The sequence below is a fragment of the Empidonax traillii genome, unplaced genomic scaffold (genome assembly GCF_003031625.1).
Source record: "Empidonax traillii isolate 1590-97213 ecotype Southwest subspecies unplaced genomic scaffold, ASM303162v1 scaffold223:size1722714, whole genome shotgun sequence".
Taxonomy (NCBI): domain Eukaryota; kingdom Metazoa; phylum Chordata; class Aves; order Passeriformes; family Tyrannidae; genus Empidonax; species Empidonax traillii.
This window is the reverse complement of record NW_020955416.1, coordinates 1541383-1563948: the sequence shown is the minus strand read 5'-3', so window position 1 is coordinate 1563948 and position 22566 is coordinate 1541383. Positions and strand designations below refer to the sequence as shown.

The 22566-nt window shown below is 42.7% G+C and overlaps 2 protein-coding genes across 6 annotated transcripts in view; one reads left to right on the top strand and one right to left on the bottom strand.

The window, feature by feature from the left end:
• The window catches only part of CPS1 (carbamoyl-phosphate synthase 1), a 156752-nt gene that overhangs the window by 128486 nt on the left and 5700 nt on the right, over window positions 1-22566 (bottom strand). The window lies entirely within an intron of this gene.
• Window positions 117-16873, top strand: MYL1 (myosin light chain 1). 3 transcript variants are annotated; one of them, XM_027887835.1, is made up of 8 exons: window positions 8900-9024; window positions 9794-9818; window positions 10065-10092; window positions 13238-13381; window positions 14697-14870; window positions 15381-15458; window positions 15790-15842; window positions 16545-16873. In XM_027887835.1, the coding sequence occupies exons 2-7, from the start codon at window positions 9807-9809 to the stop codon at window positions 15816-15818; spliced, it is 465 nt and encodes a 154-aa protein (XP_027743636.1). In that variant the 5' UTR covers window positions 8900-9024; window positions 9794-9806; the 3' UTR covers window positions 15819-15842; window positions 16545-16873. The 3 variants fall into 3 exon arrangements, with proteins under 3 accessions (XP_027743635.1, XP_027743636.1, XP_027743637.1); XM_027887834.1 differs by lacking the exons at window positions 8900-9024; window positions 9794-9818 and adding an exon at window positions 117-404; XM_027887836.1 differs by lacking the exon at window positions 10065-10092 and having other exon boundaries at window positions 8901-9024.

The following is a 22566-nucleotide window of genomic DNA, read 5'->3' as shown; positions in this document are numbered from 1 at the left end:
TGGAATGACATCCCCCTCGATTATCAAGCTGTCCAATCCAGCTGCATGTGTCAGGACTCTGTGAGGCACTAAGTGAAATATATATATGCCCTTAGAGAGTTTAGCACATCAGGTCCACTTCTAGGGCACAGGCTGTAGCTCATTCTGACCACTGCTCCTTTCCCAGGATCACTTTTAAGGGTTTTTTTTTTGCATTTGTTTGGGGGCTTTTTGGTTTTGTTTTGGTTTTTTTTTCTTCCAAGTTTTGTTTTTTTTTGAGCACCTTTACTTTCCAGTTTAAACACAGCACCATGGCACCTAAGAAGGACGTAAAGAAACCAGCCGCAGCACCAGCGCCGGCGCCGGCCCCAGCACCCGAACCAGCCAAACCCAAAGAACCCGCCATCGACCTCAAGAGCATCAAGGTAACAGGGATAAGCGTGTGCTGACGCGGACACGAGGCGCTCCCAAGGGGGAGAGTTAGCAGAGTCCCGGCCGAGGGATGCAGTGAAGTGTTGCGTGTGTTCGGTTCCGGTTTGGGGACTGCGGTGAAATGAATGAGTAACCTCGGCCGATGGATTTGCTGACCTGCCTGAGCTTTTAACTGTTTTAGCAGCTGTAGGGGTGCGAGGCATGGCGCATGACTTAACACAGGAGTGAAGCCTTGCTGATGTTAAAAGTATGTTGGAGTGTGGACCTCAGAACATTTTACCAGATCAGCAGTCTGACCTGTTTGGTGAAGCCACATTTTTCTTTTGAAAGACACCACGAAAAAAGCCTCCCCAAACCCCCTAAAGTAGGTGCACAAGGACAGGAAAGGGGTTACTGAAACCTGAAATGCAATGTTTCCCCATAGCACTGTGCTAAAACTAAGCTTTATTTTACAGTTTACCCTCAAATTCCTCTCAAATTTTTGAGCCGCCTGACGACACTTTGGTCATGTGCCTTGAGAGCAGTGTGACTTGTGTACAAACAAAACAGATGAAAACAGTGGGATTTGGCAGCTTCATCTGTTTTCTTTTCATTTGCACTGCACAACAAACACTGACAGGGACCATGAGCCAGAAAGACACGGAGGGGAGCATTTCCAGTGATTTCCTCTCACCTTTACATTTGCTCACAATTTGCTGCAAATTGAAAGCAATAAAGAAGAAGAGTCTTTCGGAGGTTTTCCTCTGACTGCACTGCCATTTGTTCTCATAATGTCTTTAGACTGCATGTCTACTGACATCACTAACTATTGCCTTGACCCTTCAAAGAAAATTCCTTCATTCTGGGAAATTCTTTACTTAGGAAAGAAGAGAGAGAGGTTAAGCAGTTCAAGAGAAGAAGAGACAGACTAGTTTTTCTGGGTAGGACTATAAATAGTCATTCTCCACCTACCTGACCAGCTGATTGGTCCCAGGACCAATTTGCTAAGTTCTACATAAGAGATCATGCCTATTATGGATAAAAGAAGGAGTACAAGGACTCCTAAGAGGACCTACTCATTTTCATCTCATGATGAATTGTCTTTCAGATACCTTAATTCATATACTCCCAAGATTATAACCCACTTAATGAAATTCAAGTTTACTTTAATTCATCCAATCAGTAGTCAGTGTTTTTCTGAGAGAGTATGTAGCTTCTCGTAAAATTGAAGCTAAAGCCATTGGCAGAGCATAACAAGAGCAAAAGCCATTTTTCAGAACACTGTCTAAAAATTACATTAGGCCTCACAATGCATTCATCTCCAGAGATGAAGGGGAACACAAGCTAGATTTCCTGCTAAATAATTTAATATGATTGGATAACTTTATATGTCCAGTTCATTAGGAGAAAATAGGATTTTCAACTCCAATGGACCTAGCTAATCTATCTTTACATAAATAGACTGAATAATATATTACCAGCTAAAAAATGGCACACTGCACTCTGAGGCATCTGCAGTTCCCTCCTGTACCCAGACAGCTCTCTGTAATAGCAGGAAATATATACTGGTAGAACAGAGAGAACTCTACAGGTTTTGTCATATTCAGACTGATAAAAGAAGATACTCTCCCTAAATTCTTTCTCTTGAAAGATAGTATCAGACAAAGTATTTTCTTCTAGGGTCCCAACCAGCCACCCTGGGTGATCCCTTTTCACCCTTGGAGAGCTCATGCAGTGAAGGGGAGCAAAGTCATGTGGAAAGTGATCTGCCTGGGCGATGTGGCAAAGTCAGGAATCTCAGTTTTCTGAGTCTTAGCCCAGCCCCTTAATTAATCCTGAATCCTTCCATTCAGCCACCCAAGCCTGAGCACAAGAAAAGGTACAGCACCATTTCCAGCAAAACTCTGGAGCCAGGGAGTACTTAAAGCTAAGCTTTTGACTGGGACTCAGTGGACATTTCAAGGCCAGGTTGGATGGGGCTCTGAGCAACCTGGTCTAGTGGAAGGTGTCCCTGTCCATGGCAGAGGGTTGGAACTGGATGATCTTCAAGGTCCCTTCCAACACAAACCATTCTGTAATTCTATGATTCTATGATCTGGAGCTCTTTGCACTGACTTACCAGACATAGAGACAAAACCACCAGCACTCTGAACCAGGGCATCAAGTGGGCTCCCCTCCACTCCTCAGGGAATCAGCAGCTATTCATGAGAGGTGACTGGGAATGCCAGGGTGCAGTGCCATGAGGATCTGTGGAGCCACACAGCAGGCTTTGTTAGCTTCTACAAAGAGATATCCAAGCCCCTTCTAAGTGTCATGGGTGGAGTGAGTAAGGGTAGAGCTGCCTAACAAGGGCTTACAGCAGCCAAATCAGCCACATTTGGCAGAGCACTCCATTTTAAGTTAGCATCAGAAATCATAATAGTCTCCAAAACAAACAGGAACGTGGTTTACAAACAGGGTTAGTGATTCTTTTGGTGATACCTCTCAGCTCAGATGCTCTGCTTGGCCTTCTGGTTTTCTGACCCTTTTGGAGAGCACATTTTGAAACTCCAGATTTTTTTTCCTTTCTTAAGAGGACTCAGGTTGAGTTCTTACAAATGTAGGCACCCCAAAAACTCTCTGTCACCATCAGAAGTTGTGATAGACCATTCACTCTCTTTTGTTCTTTATCCCACTCTTGAAATTAACCCAATTAGAGCAAATATTTGGTGATTTGGTAGTGCTAATAGCAGCTGGCATGAGATTTTCTGTTTTTGAGCACCATCTATTGACTACAGAACTGAATAACATGAATACTTTACTGCTAAAGACTCAAATCTCTAAACTGAGCCCTTTCATAGCTCACCTGAGTTTGCAGTGCAACCACCACAGGAGGAGAGTCCAGGCAGGGAGGAAGACTTTGTTTTTAAATAGAAACGTGAAAACCTCTTTCCCCCTTACTCAGGAAAAATCATGAAAACTCAATCTGCTTTGCACAAGCTGTTCGAGTTCAAATTTCTATTTCCAGTTTTCTTTATTTCTAACATGGCCTGGATTTGCATTAGGCACAGAAGAACAACTGAGAAAAGAACAAGGTGATGGACACAGCTGAGAGCTACCACTGCAACCAACCACGATTAACAGCAAGGTGACCATATGGGTTATTTTCTTAAAAAATCCCCAAGAATTCCCCAGTTCCAAGGATGGCCCAGCACACTCCCTAAAAGATAGTTTATATGTTCTGTCGACTTCCTTCTTCCCACCCAAGCCTGAATAAGAAGAAATGCTGAGTTGATGAACAGCACTACTGTGGGTCTATGTCTGCAACAACCTGATAAGACATAAATGATGTAGATGTCTTATGCTTGGTTTTGCAACTGAGGCAGCAGGAAATGGATAAATTTCCTATTGCCCAAATCAATATAACTTGGTCCCTATCAACAACAAGAAAAACATGTTGTTTTTTGCTGAAAATCTATGGGCACACACCAACCCTTGGAGGGCTCACAGCATCAACTGTGATGTTCTGGGATCCATGTGTGGGGAATGCTGGGTGCAGGGCTTTATAGGCACCTGCTTGTTCAGACTGTGACCTGGACATGTAGCATCCTGAACTGCTGTCACACCAGGCCCTTTACTTCAAGGATACAGCTGAGTATCCTCCCTCAGGTGGGTTCTTGCAGGTATCCACGGTGTAAGTGAGGTTCATTTGGCACACAAGGCTTCCCATGCTGGTTTTTTCAAGACTGAAATTCCAGGACACCAATTACGCCATGCCAAACTGCAGATATGTGCAGAAAAAAAAATAATTAAAAGCTATCAACTAGTAAAGACTTGCTAATGTCTTGTGTAACTATGTGATGCATGATGAAGCCTTTTGCATGGAAGCGAGACTGTGACTGACTGTTTTTAAATACAGAGCTCTTAAGGCAGTAACAAGTATTTCTCCAAGTGTCCTTATTTGTTATTATATTCACTACTCCAGTAGGTCATCCCTGAACAGACACTCTGTTGGACTTAACCAGAGAAAGAGACTCACTAAAATGCACTGACAGAAAGCTCCTGGGCTGGAGGGCAAGCAGGACTGCAAATGTCAGCTGAAGTGCTCTGAGAGCTGTTGTGCTGCAGACCAACTCCATGGAAAGCTGTGGAGGGAGAGCAGGAATGTGAACAGTAGCTTTGCTCATAGCAGTGAGGGCTTTCTTAGGAACCAGGAGGTTTTTACTTGAAACTTTTGGTTGAGGCCTTCAGATTATGCCTGATCTAACTCCAGCTACAGCTCCGGAAAGATTCCCTAGGATGGTTATACTTGTTGGACAAGGTCATCAGTCCCAAGTGCACTTAGGTAGGACAGGGATAAGGGCCAGTGTGACTTTAGCCTTAAGAGATGTAAACGTGCCTGTCTGATGCCATCCAGGCAAGCTTCCTGCTTCTGCTTTGATCCCTGAGACACAGCACCGTTCAGGATCCAGCCCAGAGCAGCCCAAACTCAATCCCTTGCTCCATCAGCCTCGCCTCTGATGCCAGACCCGCGTTGCTGACAATCACTGGATGGGCAGGGCACGGCATAAAGGGTTTTTTTTTAAAAAAACAAGATCCATTCTTAGCTATTCACAGCTTTGGCAGATACCTGTAGCCTTTGGAGAGTCTGGGAAACGGCAAGCATTGGTAGAAAAAGTGGCATTTAAAGTGGAAATTAGCGTGTAACAGCGTTTTAACAGCTCACAGGGTAACTTCCAGCAGTTAATAGTTGTGTGGCAGAGCCTTTCTCCCAGCAAAACAACACCATGATGTTTCTAAAATACTGTTTTAAGCCCCATTAGAGCACAGAGAGATTTGTAACAAATAGTAACTGAAGGATATTTGAGTTAATCTTACATAAGGCAAGAAGGTGACTAATTTAGCCAATGACAAGTAAAGAAAGAAGTTGTCTGTAAGGAGATACGAAATAACCAACCAGGAAATTTGCCCTCTCTTCACTCAGGCTTTATTACATCTTATACCCACTGCCAAAAAGTACTTTGAACTGGCTGGTTTACCACATAGCACTTAAATGTCAAGCAGCAAGAGTTTAAATTACATTATTACTCTTAACACTGCCACTGGGAGGCAGGTGAAAACAAGAAATCCCTCCAAAAGCAGGGCTCCAGAGCCTCACAGACTCTAAATCTTCTTGATTTAGAAGCAATTAGAAAAGTGACACATTTGCAAATGAGCACAACTGAACGCACTTCCCCACACGAAGCTAATAAAATCTGTTCAAAAGGGTGTGATTAACAGTGCAGGTAGAGCACATATCACACCCAGACATTTCAGAAGGGCTCATTAATTAAATGGCAAGGCTCATCCAAAAGTTTTTGCACAGCTGTAAAGCAACTGTGAGGTTACAAGCTTTAAAAAAATAAGCAAACAGGAAAGTTGTATAAAATGCTTGGAAAAAAATTTCAAATTAATCTGATAGTCCGTTTAACTCCAATCAGAGGTATTTTTGAACTATTATTCAAAACCTCATAGTATCTCACACGTGCAACTTTCTCTCCTGTATTAGCAATGGTTGTGTGTGTTCTTTCTCCAGTTGTATTTCCAGGCAGCTCTGTTCTCAAAATTGGACCTCACTTTTTCGAGAGCTCTTCTGCTTTCTAATGTTTTCTCTGCCTCATAAGCCATGAGGCTCCATCAGGCTGTTGATTTTTACTTAAATGAGAAGCAGCCTCTCTAAAATCTGTGGCATTGATCATACACACTGTGGAACTGGGGTGAGGGATGGGTGAAGGACACCCTGCTTTAAGAGGGGTTTGGAAGCTGAGCAACCCTGCACTCAGTGATATTCAAAAAAAGATATTCAACTGTGTTAATCAAGGAGCAGGCATTAAGGGTGAGCAGATATCATAAACTGCTATAGGCACAATCCTAGCTTGTCTTCATCCAAAAATAAAACAAATCCCCTCTAGTCCTGCATAGAGAGCTAAATATACAATGAGTATCCTAAAGGACTCTTCAATTTTCTCCTCTCCGATTTTCCAAGACATCTGATCTCTTCTTACTCTCTTCTACAGAGACAGTACCTTGAATTATCTGATGACTCTCTAATAAACTCCTAAAATGATTCACTCCTCTGTAATTCATCCAAAAGGCAACAAGCAGATTGAGCAGCTGAATGCTTTAACTTCCAGCAGCGTGTTTTCTAAGGGCTTTTCTTCCCATCCAGACCTTTCCACATTTCCAGTGAGGACAAGGCAGCTGTCACTCAGCACAGCTCAATCCCATACTCAGTGCAACTCAATCCCAGTGAGTGCCCACCAGCCTTAAGAGGCAAGCACAGCACCATACTGCAAAAGCTGGTGCCCTAAGGCTCATGAGCCAGTGATTTGTGGGAAATCAGAAGCCTTGTTAATACTTTGGAAATAAAGATTTGTGTGGATTGGGTCTCTGTTTACTTGGTGATAAAGCCTTGCACAAAACCCTATTCACCCCATCCTATAACTGGGACCTGGTCAAAATACCTCTGTCTAGCACCAGAATTCCTAGAAGGTGGTCACATGTGGGGAATTTTCCATCCAGGACACTGGCAGGTGCCCTTACTCAAAGCAAGTAGACTTTAACCCCCCCCAAACAGACCTACTGGTTTGGAGCAGGGCGATTCTTAATTCAAGTGAATGCAACACGCCCATACAAGAATATTCTTCCCCACTGAAGCTATCTCGTGAGATTTGATTCAAGGATCAGCACTAAAATGAAGAGCTGGTGTGATGCACTAGTATTTCCTCATCAAAATTCGAAGCCAAAGTCTCACATGGTCAAAAGATAATCAGCTTATATGTAGACACCTCTCAATTTATAGGTATTTGATAGCCCAATCAAACCAGATGACTAATGCAGGTACCAGTTTTCTATGCCCAAGGCAAACATGCTCCAATTATTTTCTGCTTGGCATCTTTTGGGATGAGCTATGTTGGAGCCAAAATTCATCTGTTCAAGAAAATTAATCTAAGTTTTCCTTTTAAAAAAAAAAAAAACCCACACCTGTTTTCAGGGGAACACTTCTCAGTTGCCAGCAGTGGCAAGCAAGAGGCTGAGGGCAGAAGGAAAATTCCACAAAAGCCAACACACGGCGTTGACCCAGGCAACATTTCAGCTCTGCCAAAGACTTTTGAAAGCTCCTCTATTAATGCATTGGGGGGACTGATGGCCAAGATCTGTATTAGCTTTCTCACTGCCCAAGCTCCAGTCCCAGCCAGCGTTAATCAGGTGCTCTGCACTGTGCTAAACCTCTGTTAGCTAATTCAGGCAAAAACATCAACCTTCTTTCAGCGCAGCCACACCTGATCCTGGCTACACTTGGTCATGAACACAGTCCTGTTCCCACAGGCTAAGAGAGTACAAGTAGCAAAAAAAACCAACCAACCAACTAACCAACCTAAAAAAACAAACAAAAAAACACAAACAAAAAAATACCAAAATTAAACAAAAGCAAAGGATTGGCAGTGGAGCATTTTTAATACTCAGGATATTTTTCCAGACATTTCTCAAAAATGCAAGTAATCTGATTGAAGAGAGCATTTTTGAGCCAAAATGGCAAGCTTAAAAGATGTAACTGCAAGGAATTTTCTGTTTCTTAAAATAGGAGATTAGTATCTCAAATCCAACCAAATACTTTGACCTATTTTGATTGTTCAGTTATAAAAAACCAGCAAAGTTAAGTCTGTTTGGATTTGATTCTTTCTTTCAGTGTCCTCACTATACTGAAAAGAGACGTTCACAAAGGTTATGCTTCTCTTCAGGGTAACTAGAGAGAGCTACAGGAGAAAGTTTACCTCACTAATCACATTTTGTCAGTAGAAAACCAGCAGCAGTGACTTCTTAACAGAGGCAATCAACAGAAATTAAAGAGGAGATTTGAGTTCATAACAGGGATCTGTTGTTGCCACACAACCCTTTCCATCCTGGCTCCATGACAATCTCGACCCAGCTGAGGCAACAGAGAAAGACAGAAGCTTAGAGCAAAGCTCTCCAATCCCATTACAACATCCCATCCATTCGGAGATTCGTCCTGGGCTTGGGGGATGCTACATGGTGGGACGAGGTCTTTGCTGCTGGAGAAGTTGAGCCTCTACCTCCCGCAGCCTACTTTGAAAATTCCCACTTATGGGCCCACCGGGAGCTACAAACCCAAAAAATCAAGCACCCCTTACCCACCGTGAACAGTCATCCTTCCAGTTCACAAAACATTTTTGGGGCCTTTGCTTCTGTCACTGCTGACTGACTCTATAGCTTACTGGAGGAATAGAATCCTTCCCTATAAGGAAGTCTTGGTAGGTCTGGACAAGGAATATCTCCTCTTGATGGTACAGACCCAGAAAGTGCTGACATGAATCAGAATTACTGCTTGTCACTCCCTGCCCCTCTCCAGCCTCCTAAAAATAGCCATCATAAGATGTCGATCAAGACATAGAGCCTCCTGTCACTTTGCCCTAAGAAAGCTAAAGAACTCGCCAAGGGGAGGGACCTCTTCCTTCTGACACCTAATCCCGGCAATGCCATCAGCACCACCAGATAAATAAGGGGAAGAAAGGCCAGGAAAGCAGGACCACTCTCAAGACCTCTCAGCTAATCCCTCCTGCCCGTCTGCTGCTCTGCTTTTCCAACTCAACCATGGTGGGTGCACTGGAAAGCTGATGGTTAGCAGTGAGCCAGTGTGTTTTATAGAAATAAATTGGGCTTCTGGCTCAAGTTAGTTCTGGGGAGGGGGCAGGGGAGGACAATCCAGAAGACAGTTCAGGTTTGCTTGGTTTTCCTCCTGAAACCTGAAGCACTATGCAAGGTTTTCCAGTTAGCCTCAAGTTTCTGCTGGGCAATGGTAGACGTGCAGCTCCCGCAGCTTCCGACAGAACAGTTACAATTTGCTGAGCTTTTGGTTAAATCAGATGCGACCTGCTAAAGTGGCAAACGAAAATTGTAATGTTTTATAGAAGAAAATATCATAGCTTAGCAGTTTATGAAACAATGTACTGTCAAAACCTAATCTGAAACACAGGCTTTAAGGGATTGGTTTAATTTCTACGTTAATGTAAAAAAGCTGCTTGATAAGCAATATTACTTCAAATTGTGTAACTAAAGCAGGTCTATGCTGAAAAAGTAGATTACCTGATGGTACATAATTACTTTAGTTAAGAGACTTTAGAATTTGCTTATAGTCACAATTCTGGCTTTCCCTGGGATGCAGATTTTAATGGAATCTTTAACAACAGACCTGCTGGTGCATTTTTAAAAGGGAAGTTGCTAATTTAGGTTGTTGTGGCCCAATTACATTAGGCAAGACAGAAGCCAGAGAGTGCTCGGGTACTTTGTGCTATTTGCTTTCTCTCAGTGCATTTTCAGCAGTACTAGTTCTCTTTTTTCTCTCTCTTTTTCTTCCCAACTGCAGTCCTTCTCTGCTGATGAAATTAATGGTAAGTGAAATCAAAGTTAAACTTTAACAGGGCAGGAGGGGGAACATAATGGCTACCAAATGCTAAATATTCACTAGCCTTAACAGCTCTTTTGCTAAATGCATTACTTCTGCACATCTGTCAGACCACACTTTTGCTGTTTTGGAAGACAACTCATGGACTGAGCTGGATGCTTTAGAAAACAAACAGGTTCTCCCCAGCCCCCCCTTCCTAAGCTATGTTTTGTGATTGATTTCCTTCCAACAGATCGAGTTCTCCAAGGAGCAACAGGATGGTAAGTTACAAGAGAGCTGATGTGTTTTAACTGTACGTGGGTTCAGAGCGGAGCTAGAGGCTCAGAAATTAACCTTTATGAAATGAGGAGCTAGGGCTTCAGCTGGTACAAATCATCACACTCCTGACTTCAGAGGAGCAGTGCTGACTTATGCTGAACAAGAATGTGACCATAGATTTACATGTAATCTATCTGGGTGCTTACATGCTGCCAAGCTGAGAAGTTTATTCCATGGTACGAAGAGAAAATACACTGGCTCTGCCCGCTGAACACTCTTCTGTTGTGCTCCTGTTCTGGCTCTTCATAAGGATGCTGAAAAACAGTCTTGTATTTGAAAGTCACGGGGGAAATAGGCAGATGAAGGACAACGGGAGGGGAGTGGACTTAGCTGCAGTGGCTTTGCAGTCTTACATGATCAGAAGATGCAAGAGGTCTACGTGTCACTTTGGCCAGAAGGTTTTGTGGAAGGGGGGAAACAAAGGCTGGTTTACTGTAAATCCATTCATGAAGCATGGAAATAGTCAGCAAATAAGTGACTTGTATAAACTTGCTTATAAACACAATAGTCTGGGCACGCTGCAATTCTTGAGCATCTTGCTGTATTATCCAACTCACGAACAACTAATTCCAAATTCATTCTTTCAATCTTCTAGAAAGAGCCAATTAAAAACCCCCATTGAAGCTCTGCAAATCTAAGCTAGAGTGTTTTAAATATGCTAAGAGCTGCCTTTGAGATACATTAAATAATGTTAAAAAAATGCCAAAATTTCAGTAGCACATATAGTAGATTGAACAAAGTACTTAGAAAGGAAGATACAAGGACTTTCAAGAAATTCAGAGGGAGTGTAGTAGCTAGAAGCAGGTCTTGAGAAAGTCCTAAACTTCCTGAACATGAGCCTAATCTAGGTTACACCATCAAAGCAATAAGGAAAGGTACAGTGCAGCAAGAGAGACTGGAAACATTTATCTTCCTGCGGTCCAAACATGCCTGGCCACAACAACAACAGCAACAATCGTTCAGCCTCTTCTTCTACACTTTTTAATTCTGAAACTTTTACAAAAGGATTGGGAGGATTTATGGAAAAATGCCATCAATTCAAAGCTGTTGGCATGTATAACAAAGCAAAATATTTCTTTCAGTTTCCCCACATCTTTCAGATCATCCAGCTGCTATAATGCTGCAATGACTGAACCAAGCAGCAGAGCAATTAGAACCTCCTTGAGAGAGGGAGGATTTCCCAGGAACAGAGGTGGCCCACCCCCAGTAACTATTTCCATCCACACAGGCTGATGCACCAGCAGCTGGGTAGTACCATCCTCAGAGAAGGACTTTAAACCTGCTTATTCCAGCACAAATACAACCTAGGACTAGCTATTGAAAAAAAAAAAAAAAAAAAGAAAAACGTCACAGCAAAGATATATTGCAGTGAAATGCATGTCTGAGAGACAAAATTAAATCAAGCCTTTTCTCCAAGCTGGGGAGCTGTGTTCAGAACACAATGAACATAAAACTTCGCAGAACTTAAAAAACAGAGGAAGTCTCCTGACAGCTGTGCTAATAGCACACTGGCATTGTTTTATACTTCCCTCTGACTAAATGTCATTGATGCAGCAGATGAAAGATCAAATCATATGGTATAAATCACTACAGCTCTATTGATCTTAGCTGCTAGAGCAGGAGCTGATATCAGGTTGGTATATTGTAAGGGGAAGCTCCACACGGGTCCAAAGGGCTTGATTTCATACCCTGCAATAAAAGCTGTAAGGAGAGAGGGTTAGCAGCGAAAGATGACAGTCTCTCACATCAGATAGTAAAAGGATTAGTTTCAGATGTATTAGATTACAGCCTATCAGGCTGACACTGTGTATCAGCACCGTTGCTGGGTGCCAGCAACTCCTCCACTATGGCAGTACATGGAAGGCTAAAGCAAAACCAGATACCTCCAAATCACATCCCCGGCACGAGACAAATCAAGGCGTAATCTGAAATGTGGTTTATTACTCCCAAATCTGCCTCAAGACACAAAGAACATTCCACAAGCTGTGAAACACAAAGCCTGTCTAGCTGCTGGATGTGCATCACAGCCAAGGGAAAGACATTTTACTTGGTTTGCTGGGAGCTAACCCACGGCATCGTCAGACACTGCAGTGCAGAAGAGACCAACAGCACAGTCCAAGATGCTCTTGGCACGTGAGGTTCCAAGATGGCTTTTTAGGTAAACAGTTGACCTTCATCCCCTCCTCTTTTTTTAAAGCAATAGTTTTTCAGTTACTGCAAAAAATATTCTTAAAAAAACCTGAAAAATATGGCAAGATGATTGACACGGAACTTTGCAACAGCAGATGAAGGCCTGTGATGTAATGGAGGCAACCGACTGTGAAGATTTCTGTAGGAGAAGTGCCTGTATCCCGAGGCCTTGTCCAACAGGAAGGAGAAATTGAACGCTGACCACTCGGCAGCAATGAAAGAACCAAAGTGTACACACTGGAAATGCACAGAATAAGACGCCACACAAGTTCTGCCACTGGAAAAAGCTTGATATTCATCCATCTGCAAGAAGCAGGGACAGACCACAAAAAGCGGAGATGAGAGGGAACAAACAGGGGTAGGAATCTCAATTTTAAGGAAAAACAACAGCACAAGCATTTGAAATCCACCTTTAAAAGTTTGCCGTTAGCACTATGCAATTGAGAGGCTGGGATTGCAGGTAGGACCCACTGAAGCAGGCAGAGGTTTTGCCCTGCTAGGCACTTTCACAGGAGAGTCCCAGTCCTCCAGAGAGATAAGGTGGAGTGGATAACAACATTTTTACCTTCTGCTGCTTCATCGCATAAAGAAACCTGTTCTTGAATGAGAATATTCACGGAGATCTTACGTTTCCCTGTCCTTGAAATAACTACAGGGTCAATCACCAAGTTATTGATGGCTATTAGAGCCAGGAAAGCTATGAAAGATAGATATAAAAGTTTAAAAATAGTGAAACCAAAATGTCACAGGGGAGGAGTTTTTCTTGGGACTGTGGGCCAAAGATTCCCCTGGCTAGCTCCCCTGGAGTCAGTGGAACATTGCCAGGAGACAAGAGGCTCTCATCTTTGTCAGCAGGGAGCTGCCTGGCTCAATTTAACCACGACTCTTCCCTTGCAGACTTCAAGGAGGCCTTCCTCCTCTTTGACAGGACTGGAGATGCCAAGATCACCCTGAGCCAGGTTGGCGATATCATCCGGGCGCTGGGGCAGAACCCTACAAATGCCGAGGTCAACAAAATCCTGGGAAACCCCAGCAAAGAGGGTAAGTGCCCTACAGTCTCTGATGGGCTCTTCTTGAGGCCGGGGAACTGCAATTGGCAGCATCAATGGTCACAGCAGGAGGGAGAGGAGCTCTTGCTCTGATGGGGAGTGAGGGGGACTCTGCAACGACAATATATGGAATTTCTCCAGTTCCTTTGGAAGAGGATGGTGATGATGGGAAATACAGAATTAAAACCTTCTCTCTTAAGGACATGGAGAAGTCTCTGTAGGGACCATTTTGGTGTCTGCTTTACACAGATTTAGCACACGTTCATTGTTGCTCACAGTCCATCTGTGTCCCAGCCCTTGCTGGGGAGCTGTAAGTGCATTTCCAACAACTGATACTCAGCTCTTCAGGTCCTTCCAGTGCAGGTTCTTCTGAATAAGCCTTGAAGTGCCCTGGGGCTGGAAACCCACCTGTGTATTCCTTCTAGCTGGAGTAGTAGTCTTCCCAAAGTTCCTACCAACCAGGACATGCTAAAGCATATGTTGCCTATTTATTATAGCAGCCATTTTCTATTTCCTTTTCTCCTCTTTTAGAGATAAAAAGAAATAAAGAATATTGTAGCCACCTTCTAACAAGGACCTAGAAGCAGGTGATCCCTGATTTCAGTCATGCCAGAGCCTTGGTACAAACAACAACTAACCAAAACCAACAGTACTTGAGGAGGTCCTCACCAAGGTCCACAGCTTCTGGCTCATGAGAGCAAAGGGAGGGGTTTGATGCACTAAGCTTGGGAGTCCTTAAACCTGTGAACATGTCAATAGCAAATTTGGACATCCCCCCCCCGCCCCAACTGTACTTTCCTATTTTTAATTAATTTATTCTTTTGCTAATGGGGTCTGCCACCACATCAAAGAGACCCTGAAAAGGTCAGTAATATGTCAGCAACCCCAGGGGCTTGTCTAAGTCACCACATCTCACACTGGTTACCTTTTCCCACCGCTGGGGCTCAAGATTTCTGTTAGACTGTGTTCTGTAGTCCTTTCACTCCCCAAATCCTTTCTAAGATCAACTCCTACAGCAAATTTCCTTTCTGTAAAAGAAAAATACAACATGCACACAAGCATATCAAGTTATGTAAGAAGAGGGCTGGAGCAGGGGTGTGAACTATCAGATCTATGCCAAAACTAACTCCCAAGATAAGAGAAAATCCAGATTCCACAACCTTAAAAATTCTGAGGCAAAAATTAGAGTAAAGGCTAGAAAAAGGTGTGTACACGAGGTGGGAGGTTCTCCCACATTTCAGGGCAAATATCCCTGAAGAACATACATGCCTGAGTCTGGCACGTAGCAACTGGTGCTTTCTTTCCAGAGATGAATGCCAAGAAGATTACTTTTGAGGAGTTCCTGCCCATGTTGCAAGCAGCTGCTAACAACAAGGAACAGGGCACATTTGAAGACTTTGTGGAAGGTCTGCGTGTCTTTGACAAGGAAGGCAACGGCACAGTCATGGGGGCTGAGCTCCGTCACGTGCTGGCTACTCTGGGTAAGGGCTTATCATCTCTGCGAGCGCTTCCAAAACTGCTGCTGTTTGAAGGCATGAGAGAGGGAGGAAAGACAGTCCAACCAGTCTGGAGAGGTAGGAGGCTACCAAGCCAGACAAGACTCTGAGTTTCCTAACTAGTAACCCACTAAGAAAGCAAATAAAGCTTTGGGTTTTGTGCTGAAGAGCAGAGGAAAAGGCTCGGTTTATGATTTCACATTAAGAGTGCCTGATATTTGATGAATAGAGAGGAGTCTGTACACCCCAGGGACCTAACACACTTGGACAAAGGTAGAAGATTTGCTGCATAACTTCTTTATTCTGTAGTAATAACTAGAATCCCTGTCTATACGCACAGGGATAACTTCTAAAGAAAGTTAAAATTAATAAAGCTCATGTGATATATAGGTCTTTTTGTTACTAACTCAGAAAACAAGGAAAGCCTTTGGAAAAGCTATAGGGTTGAGCCACAGTTGAGTGGGGAGGGATTAACCAAGCTCTCTCCACTCTCAGGTGAGAAGATGACAGAAGAGGAAGTAGATGAACTCATGAAAGGTCAGGAAGATTCAAACGGCTGCATCAACTACGAGGGTAGGTGCAAGAGCTCAACATCCTCCCATCTTACATTTCTCCTCTCTCACACAGTTTCACTGCAGTTGGCTTTCAGCTTCTCAGGCAAATCAGACAAAGCTCCAGCCAAGCTGGGTCAAAAGGCTTATGTGTGGGAATGACCGTGGCAACACACTAATGCTGCATCCCAACATTAAACGCTCCGAGCCTTCTATCGCACATTTGGGTCAAATCTGACCAGGAACCCGTGTTCTTAACACCATCAACTCATACACAGCGGTTATTTATAAAGGTATTTCCCAAGGTAACATTTGCTGCTCCTTCTAACTAGCATATCTGCATTTTCCCACAGCATTTGTAAAGCACATCCTGTCTGTCTAAGTGGAATTCTCCGGACACCAAATGGTATGTTCTTCTCATCTCTACACTTATCTGTTTGCTATGCTTAAAGGCTTCTATATACCCATGGCCAACACCAGTGGGACAGTTTCCTCAGTGATACAAATAGAATAAAAGGAGATTGTTGTCCAAGAGCAAAGAAAACAGGAGTGCAGATTCCTGGCTCTTGTTCACAGCCCTGTAAGTCATTGAAAATTGTGTTTAGTGGATTTTTCAAACATAAACCGTGAAAAGAAACCTCAGGCATAAATATTACCCTAGATATCTGTTGCCATACAAAATTTAGAGTTTAAACTATGCAAACTGACAGCCTGAGACATTTATCCTACAAGCACAACTGAGATTTATTTTTTTTTCAAAGGAACTCAAAGCAACGTCCAATAATTTGTAGATTTCTGTTAAGGCATATCCTGAATACTTGTGTGAAATACTGAGAACAGCTCTGCAAACAAAACAGTCGCGTGGAAAAGGGTATAACAGTTATGATCAATAGCCAAATGAGGGCTTCAAAAGTTAAAAAAAAAAAAAAAAAAAAACACCACCCTACAACATTTATATACTGCTATTTTGTTGAAAAAAAAATACACATTCCCAACTCCTATATGAAAAAAACACCTCCAAATAGGAATCAAGGGCTCAGTTTGTCATTTTGCAAATGTTTCTTCAGCCAGCGTTGACTTCAGATCCAATTCTCCCATTCCTTCCCAGAACAAGTCGAATTCAGAAAGACCAGATGGCACTCCAGATTTGCCCAGAAGTTTTGCTCAGTCTGTCACCATCAACATGGAAATTGCATAGAACTGGATGATGCGACTCCAACCCCACCCGTTTTTACCAGCACATCCACGGGTATCACCTCTGGGTCACTACGCTTTCATATAGAAAAATCTGAGCTTTCACCAAAGCAAACCAGATGGAATAAACTGCTGCCATCCAGTATCCATCCATCCCAACACTCTCTTTCCATGTTATTTGCAATGAAACAATGTAATTTCTTGGAAAAAATAAAGCATCAATAAATCCCTGTGGTCACTTTGTGGCTATAAAGTCTTTTCTTTTCCCCCCAAAGCTGTTCAAACCCACTCAAAGCAGCGCCCAGCCCCTATTTTCTCTGTATATCTGAATTTCACAAAATAAAGTTTTATTAAAAAATACAAATATAGACATCTGCAGGAGGTCACTCTACTGAATCTGAATGAAAAGTGTTTTCTTTGGGGACTGGAAGGAGGAGTAACTAGGGAACTACCACCTACATCCACCCACACTTTAAACATTTTTGGGAGAAGGAGATCCGGCAGCTGGTGTCAGAACAGCTCCTAAGGTGCCTCCTGCTGGCACATCAGGCAATACCCAAAACCAGGCAGGGTGGCCCTGCTGTAGGGGACTTTGCAGAGCCACTCTTCCCAGCAAAATCTCCTCTGTCCTGCTGCAACAGCAGGTCCACAGCACTACAAGGAGAGGATCCTACCTGCTGCCTGTATTTACAGCTTTATGGACGACTCTAAAGAGCCATCAGAAGTACCAGCCACCCTGAAAGGCCCCATAACGGGGAACAGGGCCAGGGCTGTGATGAGAATAGGACAACTACCCCTTCTGCAGTGACCCTGGGAATAGCCATAACCCAGGGAAGTATTGTTACATCCCTGCCCTTAGATGTAGCTCCTCTCTCTTCCTTAAGCATTCCTGAAACTGCCCTAATCCCCATCTGGGTATCAGCTTGTTCTATTAAAATCCTCCTTTGCCTTATTGAGTTGCTATGCACAAAATGACCATAATTCAAGAGCCAACAGGTGCAGCAGGGGTGGCTGGCACCAGAATAAACTTCAGCTGCTCCAACAGCAGCTGACTCTTTTCAGAGGCTTCCCAAAAAAATCTCCCATTTAAACCCTCACCACGCTGGTAGACAGGGCCAAATGAACCCCTGAATTATACCCTGCACAGAGAACGCCAGCAGGTAGTTTACAAAGGGTTGTGGTTGCCACACTCACGGTGGAAAAAGCCCTGGATAGAAGGAATTAAACCAGGAAGTTGTTCTAAAATATTTGGGAACCAAGCCTGGACGACTAAAAAAGTTGGGTGACTTCTCATCACTGCAGAAACAGACTTTTCAGCCAACCATTTTTAAAAAGTCATATTTTTGTTTAAAACAAAATGCCAGATGACGAGGCATAACCAGGCTGGCAGTATTCCTCTGAATTCTAATTGCAATGACTCAAGCTAATATTGATTACTGTACTTTCACTCCTCAAAGTACAAATAATTTTTAGAGATAAACCAGATGAAAACAGAGACAATACTCCTTTCCTATTCAACTGAGACCAAGCCTTAAAGTATTTCACAGAGCTGCATAGGGAATGGATTTTTATGCTATCCAAAAGTTTTAGTAATTTTAAAAAATCCTCACCCCAAATTGAGACCGATATCTGAAAAAATGTTCATGTGCTTATTAGACAAAAACATTTTGGGGTGATCTTAAATAATTACATCATTTATAAAGAATTACAACTCTATATACTACCAGCCTCTTTCAGCTAGTGACTTCAACTGAAACCTCTTTATTTATTTTGAAAATGTGGAAACAAGATGTTTGGGAAATTTAACTACAAGGTGGGGTGTTTTTTTGAGAAACACACCAAACACTCTCAAAGTCAGCCTTAATTTCATCAGTAAATCCCAATCAGAAGATGCCCAATCTGAAAGTACAGTTTGAAAATGCCTAAACAGTAGGAGAGCAGGGAAACGTCCTACTTTGCCTCAAAACCATTTAAAGCTTCAACTTTTTTCAACCTGCTGCCTCCATACTAATAACACAAGCATTGCTCAGAGCTCTGATCCTGGGGAATGCCCCTTACAAAAGGCTGCTTTCTCTCCTATTTTGTGTTCACCTCAGAAAAGAAATACTCCACACAACCAGGACTGAGCTCCAAGGACTGCAGAGTCCAGCTGCTGGGGAAGGAAAGCCACGCTGCATCTGTTCGGGCTCTGAATAGAGAAAGCAATTCTCAGTTCCTGTCATCTGACACCTCTTGCCTTCGTTACATTTGCTTTGTATTTTAAATAGAACGTGGTTAATGAACATACTTTCCACTACTCAATGCAACTGACGGTTTAACTCCTTGGGACCAGGCCTAAATCCCCAGGGAAAGGTCAAGCTGCAAAACACCAGTCCTTGGTAGGTAGCACTACACACAGCAAGAGGCGTGTGGAGCAGGCAGCCCACAGAACTGAGACGGAAGAGACAGAAGGATTGAGGAGAGGTGGTCCCCGAGTCCAAGGATAGACGTCATCCTGCTCTCAGAAGAGGCTGTGTTCACTGAGCTGGCTCCCACCACACACAGGAACAAAGGCATCTCCACAGCTGTTGTCCTTACGGGACAAGGGTAGCCAAGAAATCCATCCAAGACAGGGATTCATGAGCACTGAGCAGAATGGACTTCAGACAGTATGGAACCGCAAGAGGAGAACAGATCATAGATCCATGTTCCTCTGTCTAGCACTGCTCAAGGGTCTGGGTCCTTGGCGAGCAAAAGGGAGAGGCTGTTTTCTGCTACTCTCGGTGCTTTTCTTCAAATATATCCTCGACCTAAAAGGGCTTTCACAGACAACCACATTATCAACAGACATAACCACATTATCAACAGACATAGCTCTCACATCCAGGAACTGAGTGTCAGAAACAGGGACGCCACTCTTAAAAAAACAACTGTTTCTGCACTCTATCAGCATTCTCCCTAGTCTTGGGCTATAATTTAATTTATTTCAGTTCTCTATACTAGTACTGAAGTAATTTTACAAATTACCGTACATATGACACTTCCATCTGAACAAACTCCACAAGTGTAACTCTCCAGTGGAGTTAACTCGCTTCCACAGTAAAATACTTTCATTTTTCCTCTTATGGTATTGCATACCATTATTACAAGTACAATTGTTCCATTCCAGCAGGTTTTCAACCAAATCTCAAGCTTTAAACACAATGCACTCAAACACTCCTCTTCCTCTACTTTATTGTCCATGCAGTCCTCCTGCAGATTTAAATCTGCTCCCTACTTTTGCTGGGGAGGCTGACTTTTAAAGTCATATAAGGAAGTGCTCAAATGTGTAACAGAAAAGATGCTTCCTCGGTAAGCTGTTATTTCTCATTTATTTTATAACAAAAATGTGATATTTTCACTTACACAGGCACTTACATTTACTTCAGAATAAATTCTGACATGTCACTGAAAATATCAAATTTTTCTCTCACGTCTACCTTCTAGATTAATTGGCACAGTACATATCAGACCATGGTTTATTAGTGCATCAATCTGAACTTTCCACTACCAAAATCTGTGGTTTGGGAGGATGGTATAGATTAGTTCATAAACATCTAATTTCTCCACCCATGTAGCAATAATGGGTAGCAGAACTCTTAAATCAAACTGTTGGTTCTAAAAAATAAATGTCAACCCTCTGGAAAGGCTCTGCACCAAAAAAATAATGAGGGAGATCGATAAAAGCAATAAAAAACACATCTGTGTATTTTCTTAGCAACACAAAAGTATTTCAAGAGGGATTATCCTCACTGGTTAAAAGAAGCAGCAGTGATAATTATTATACTTTTAAACAGAAAAAAAAATTTACTGGGTCTCTATGGTTTACAAACACCATTTATTTCCTTAAGGTGTACAGTCTGCTGACTGAAAGGTATTTAGGCATGGAGAAATGTCACCTGGCGAATTGCAGCCAGTGGCATGGCTCCAAAGGACCCTTCGGTGGTAGCTGTGCAATTCTCTTATTCTAAGCTCTTTCTTTACTCCTTCTCTCTTCTCCTCTCTTTCTTTACTTCTTCCTTATCCTAATCTTTTCTTTATTCTTTCCTTAATCTCTTGTGGGTAACTTAAAACCAGTGGTTTGTATTTTACTGAGTTGTGGCACTGGGGTTGGTTGGGTGCTTTAGTGAAATGCTTCTCCTTGGTTACCACTGCGAATCTTTCACCAAAATGCTTATTTTCTCACTAAATTAAAAGAAGTCTCTTGGAAAGGAGTGTGCAGCTTTTTCTCTTCAAGGTATCAAAGAACTAAAGGCTCTGCAAAAGTTCAGGTGGGAATGCTTCTCAACTCTATCAATTCAGAGACATAAACCAAAAAAAGTTCCCTTTTATCTTTCCAAATATCAGCTCTCTAGAATGTTTGCTCAGGAAAGCATTTTCTTTGGCTCCTTGTGAGACAAAAGCAGACGCATTTTTTACTCCATGCTAAGCTGAACAGCACTATTTTTCAAGTTATTCTCATTCCTGCAAATGACAGTGCTTATTAACAACCTCATTAGTTTAAAAAATGGTTTCAATTCAGAGTTTCTTATCTGTAACATTCCTGTCTATCTGAAAAGCTAAGTTTGTTTTTAGAAACGATAAACAAAACATCTCTGCCTTTGTTTAACTTCCAGAGTTTCCTCTGGTCTGTTCCTTAGTCCTTCAGGAACGTGTCTGATCTTCAAAGCAAGGGTTGATGCTCTTACTGTACCTCTTGCACTCCCCCGAGGGAATAAAAACCAGCAGTTGATTGAACATGTATGTGAATGTGTTAAGACCATGCAGCAAGAACACATTTTGAGGAGAGCAGAACTTTATTACCTTCTTGGCACATTTGCTGAGGTTGTGAAACAAGCTCTGCAAGGAAGGCGGGTCAGTACCTACATCAGCTCAGATCACAGCCCCAGAACCACAAAGCAGCCTCACCAATCACCACAGTGGGAATTCAGCCATCCCAACGTGCCCTTCTACTTCCTCTGAGCTCAGCACCTACCCCCGTGCAAGGGTGGTGCTCGGCTAATTCAGGCAGTGAAGCACCTGTTAAATCCTTCTTTTCTCAGTGTAGATTAAAACCATTACATTATTTTACACATTAATTACAGTAATTTCAGTAGAAGCTTCCATCACGCTATTCCTGCCAAATTTGGTGCTACTTTCTGCGAAACAGACAAATTCTCTACCGGCCCCTTGCTGAACTGGGGATAAGAAAACATGATTTTCTTTTTGCCCAGATCAACAGGTCCAGCTGCAGTTGATAAACAGGTCCTGATCTCAGTGTCTAACATAGTTAGCAAAAATAATGGGAATGATTTCATACCAGCAGCTTACACAGAGAATTCTCAGTCTCCTTTCACACCACCAACTCCTAACTGGGGAGAAGATTTTTGGCTAAGGCCCAAGTTAGGTTGATTTCAGCTGGAGGAAACACTGAGTAGCTCATTAGAGCTACTGTATCTAAACCCCCAGGGACTGGTGAAACAATAAATATGTATTCTGCACATTACAAAAAATGGCGTTAAAAGAGCAGAAAAGCTACAGGATTTAGGATTGGCAAACCCTGGCAAGAGGGTTGCTTGGCACTTCTGAAGAAAAAGTAGTTCATGAGGTCTGATCTCAGTGTTGCCTTTATCATTTGAGCCTAATGGAGCAGCTTTTTCCCAAAGACCAAACCAATGACCGACAAGAAGTCTGAAGCTGTAAGCATCAATACTGCTTGAACAGAGACAGTTTAAAACACCATTGGGAGGACTTAATACCACCACACAGCACACCACTCAGTTTGAATCTGATATAATAAAGTGTACAGAAGTCTATTTTCATCCTACAGCAACCATAATACTGATTACACATACAGGGAGCAGCCCTTTTCTGGGAGGTAATGCCTCGGTTGCACAGCCCTGTTTCGTGCAGTGCTCTCAACCTTCAGCAACACCGTA

Excerpts from the sequence above, each read along its gene's own strand:
- MYL1 (XM_027887834.1), top strand. The coding sequence starts at position 291 with ATGGCACCTAAGAAGGACGTAAAGAAACCAGCCGCAGCACCAGCGCCG. Across the intron at positions 14,871-15,380 it reads TCACGTGCTGGCTACTCTGG|GTGAGAAGATGACAGAAGAG; the intron begins GTAAGGGCTTAT and ends CTCCACTCTCAG. Across the intron at positions 15,459-15,789 it reads CGGCTGCATCAACTACGAGG|CATTTGTAAAGCACATCCTG; the intron begins GTAGGTGCAAGA and ends ATTTTCCCACAG.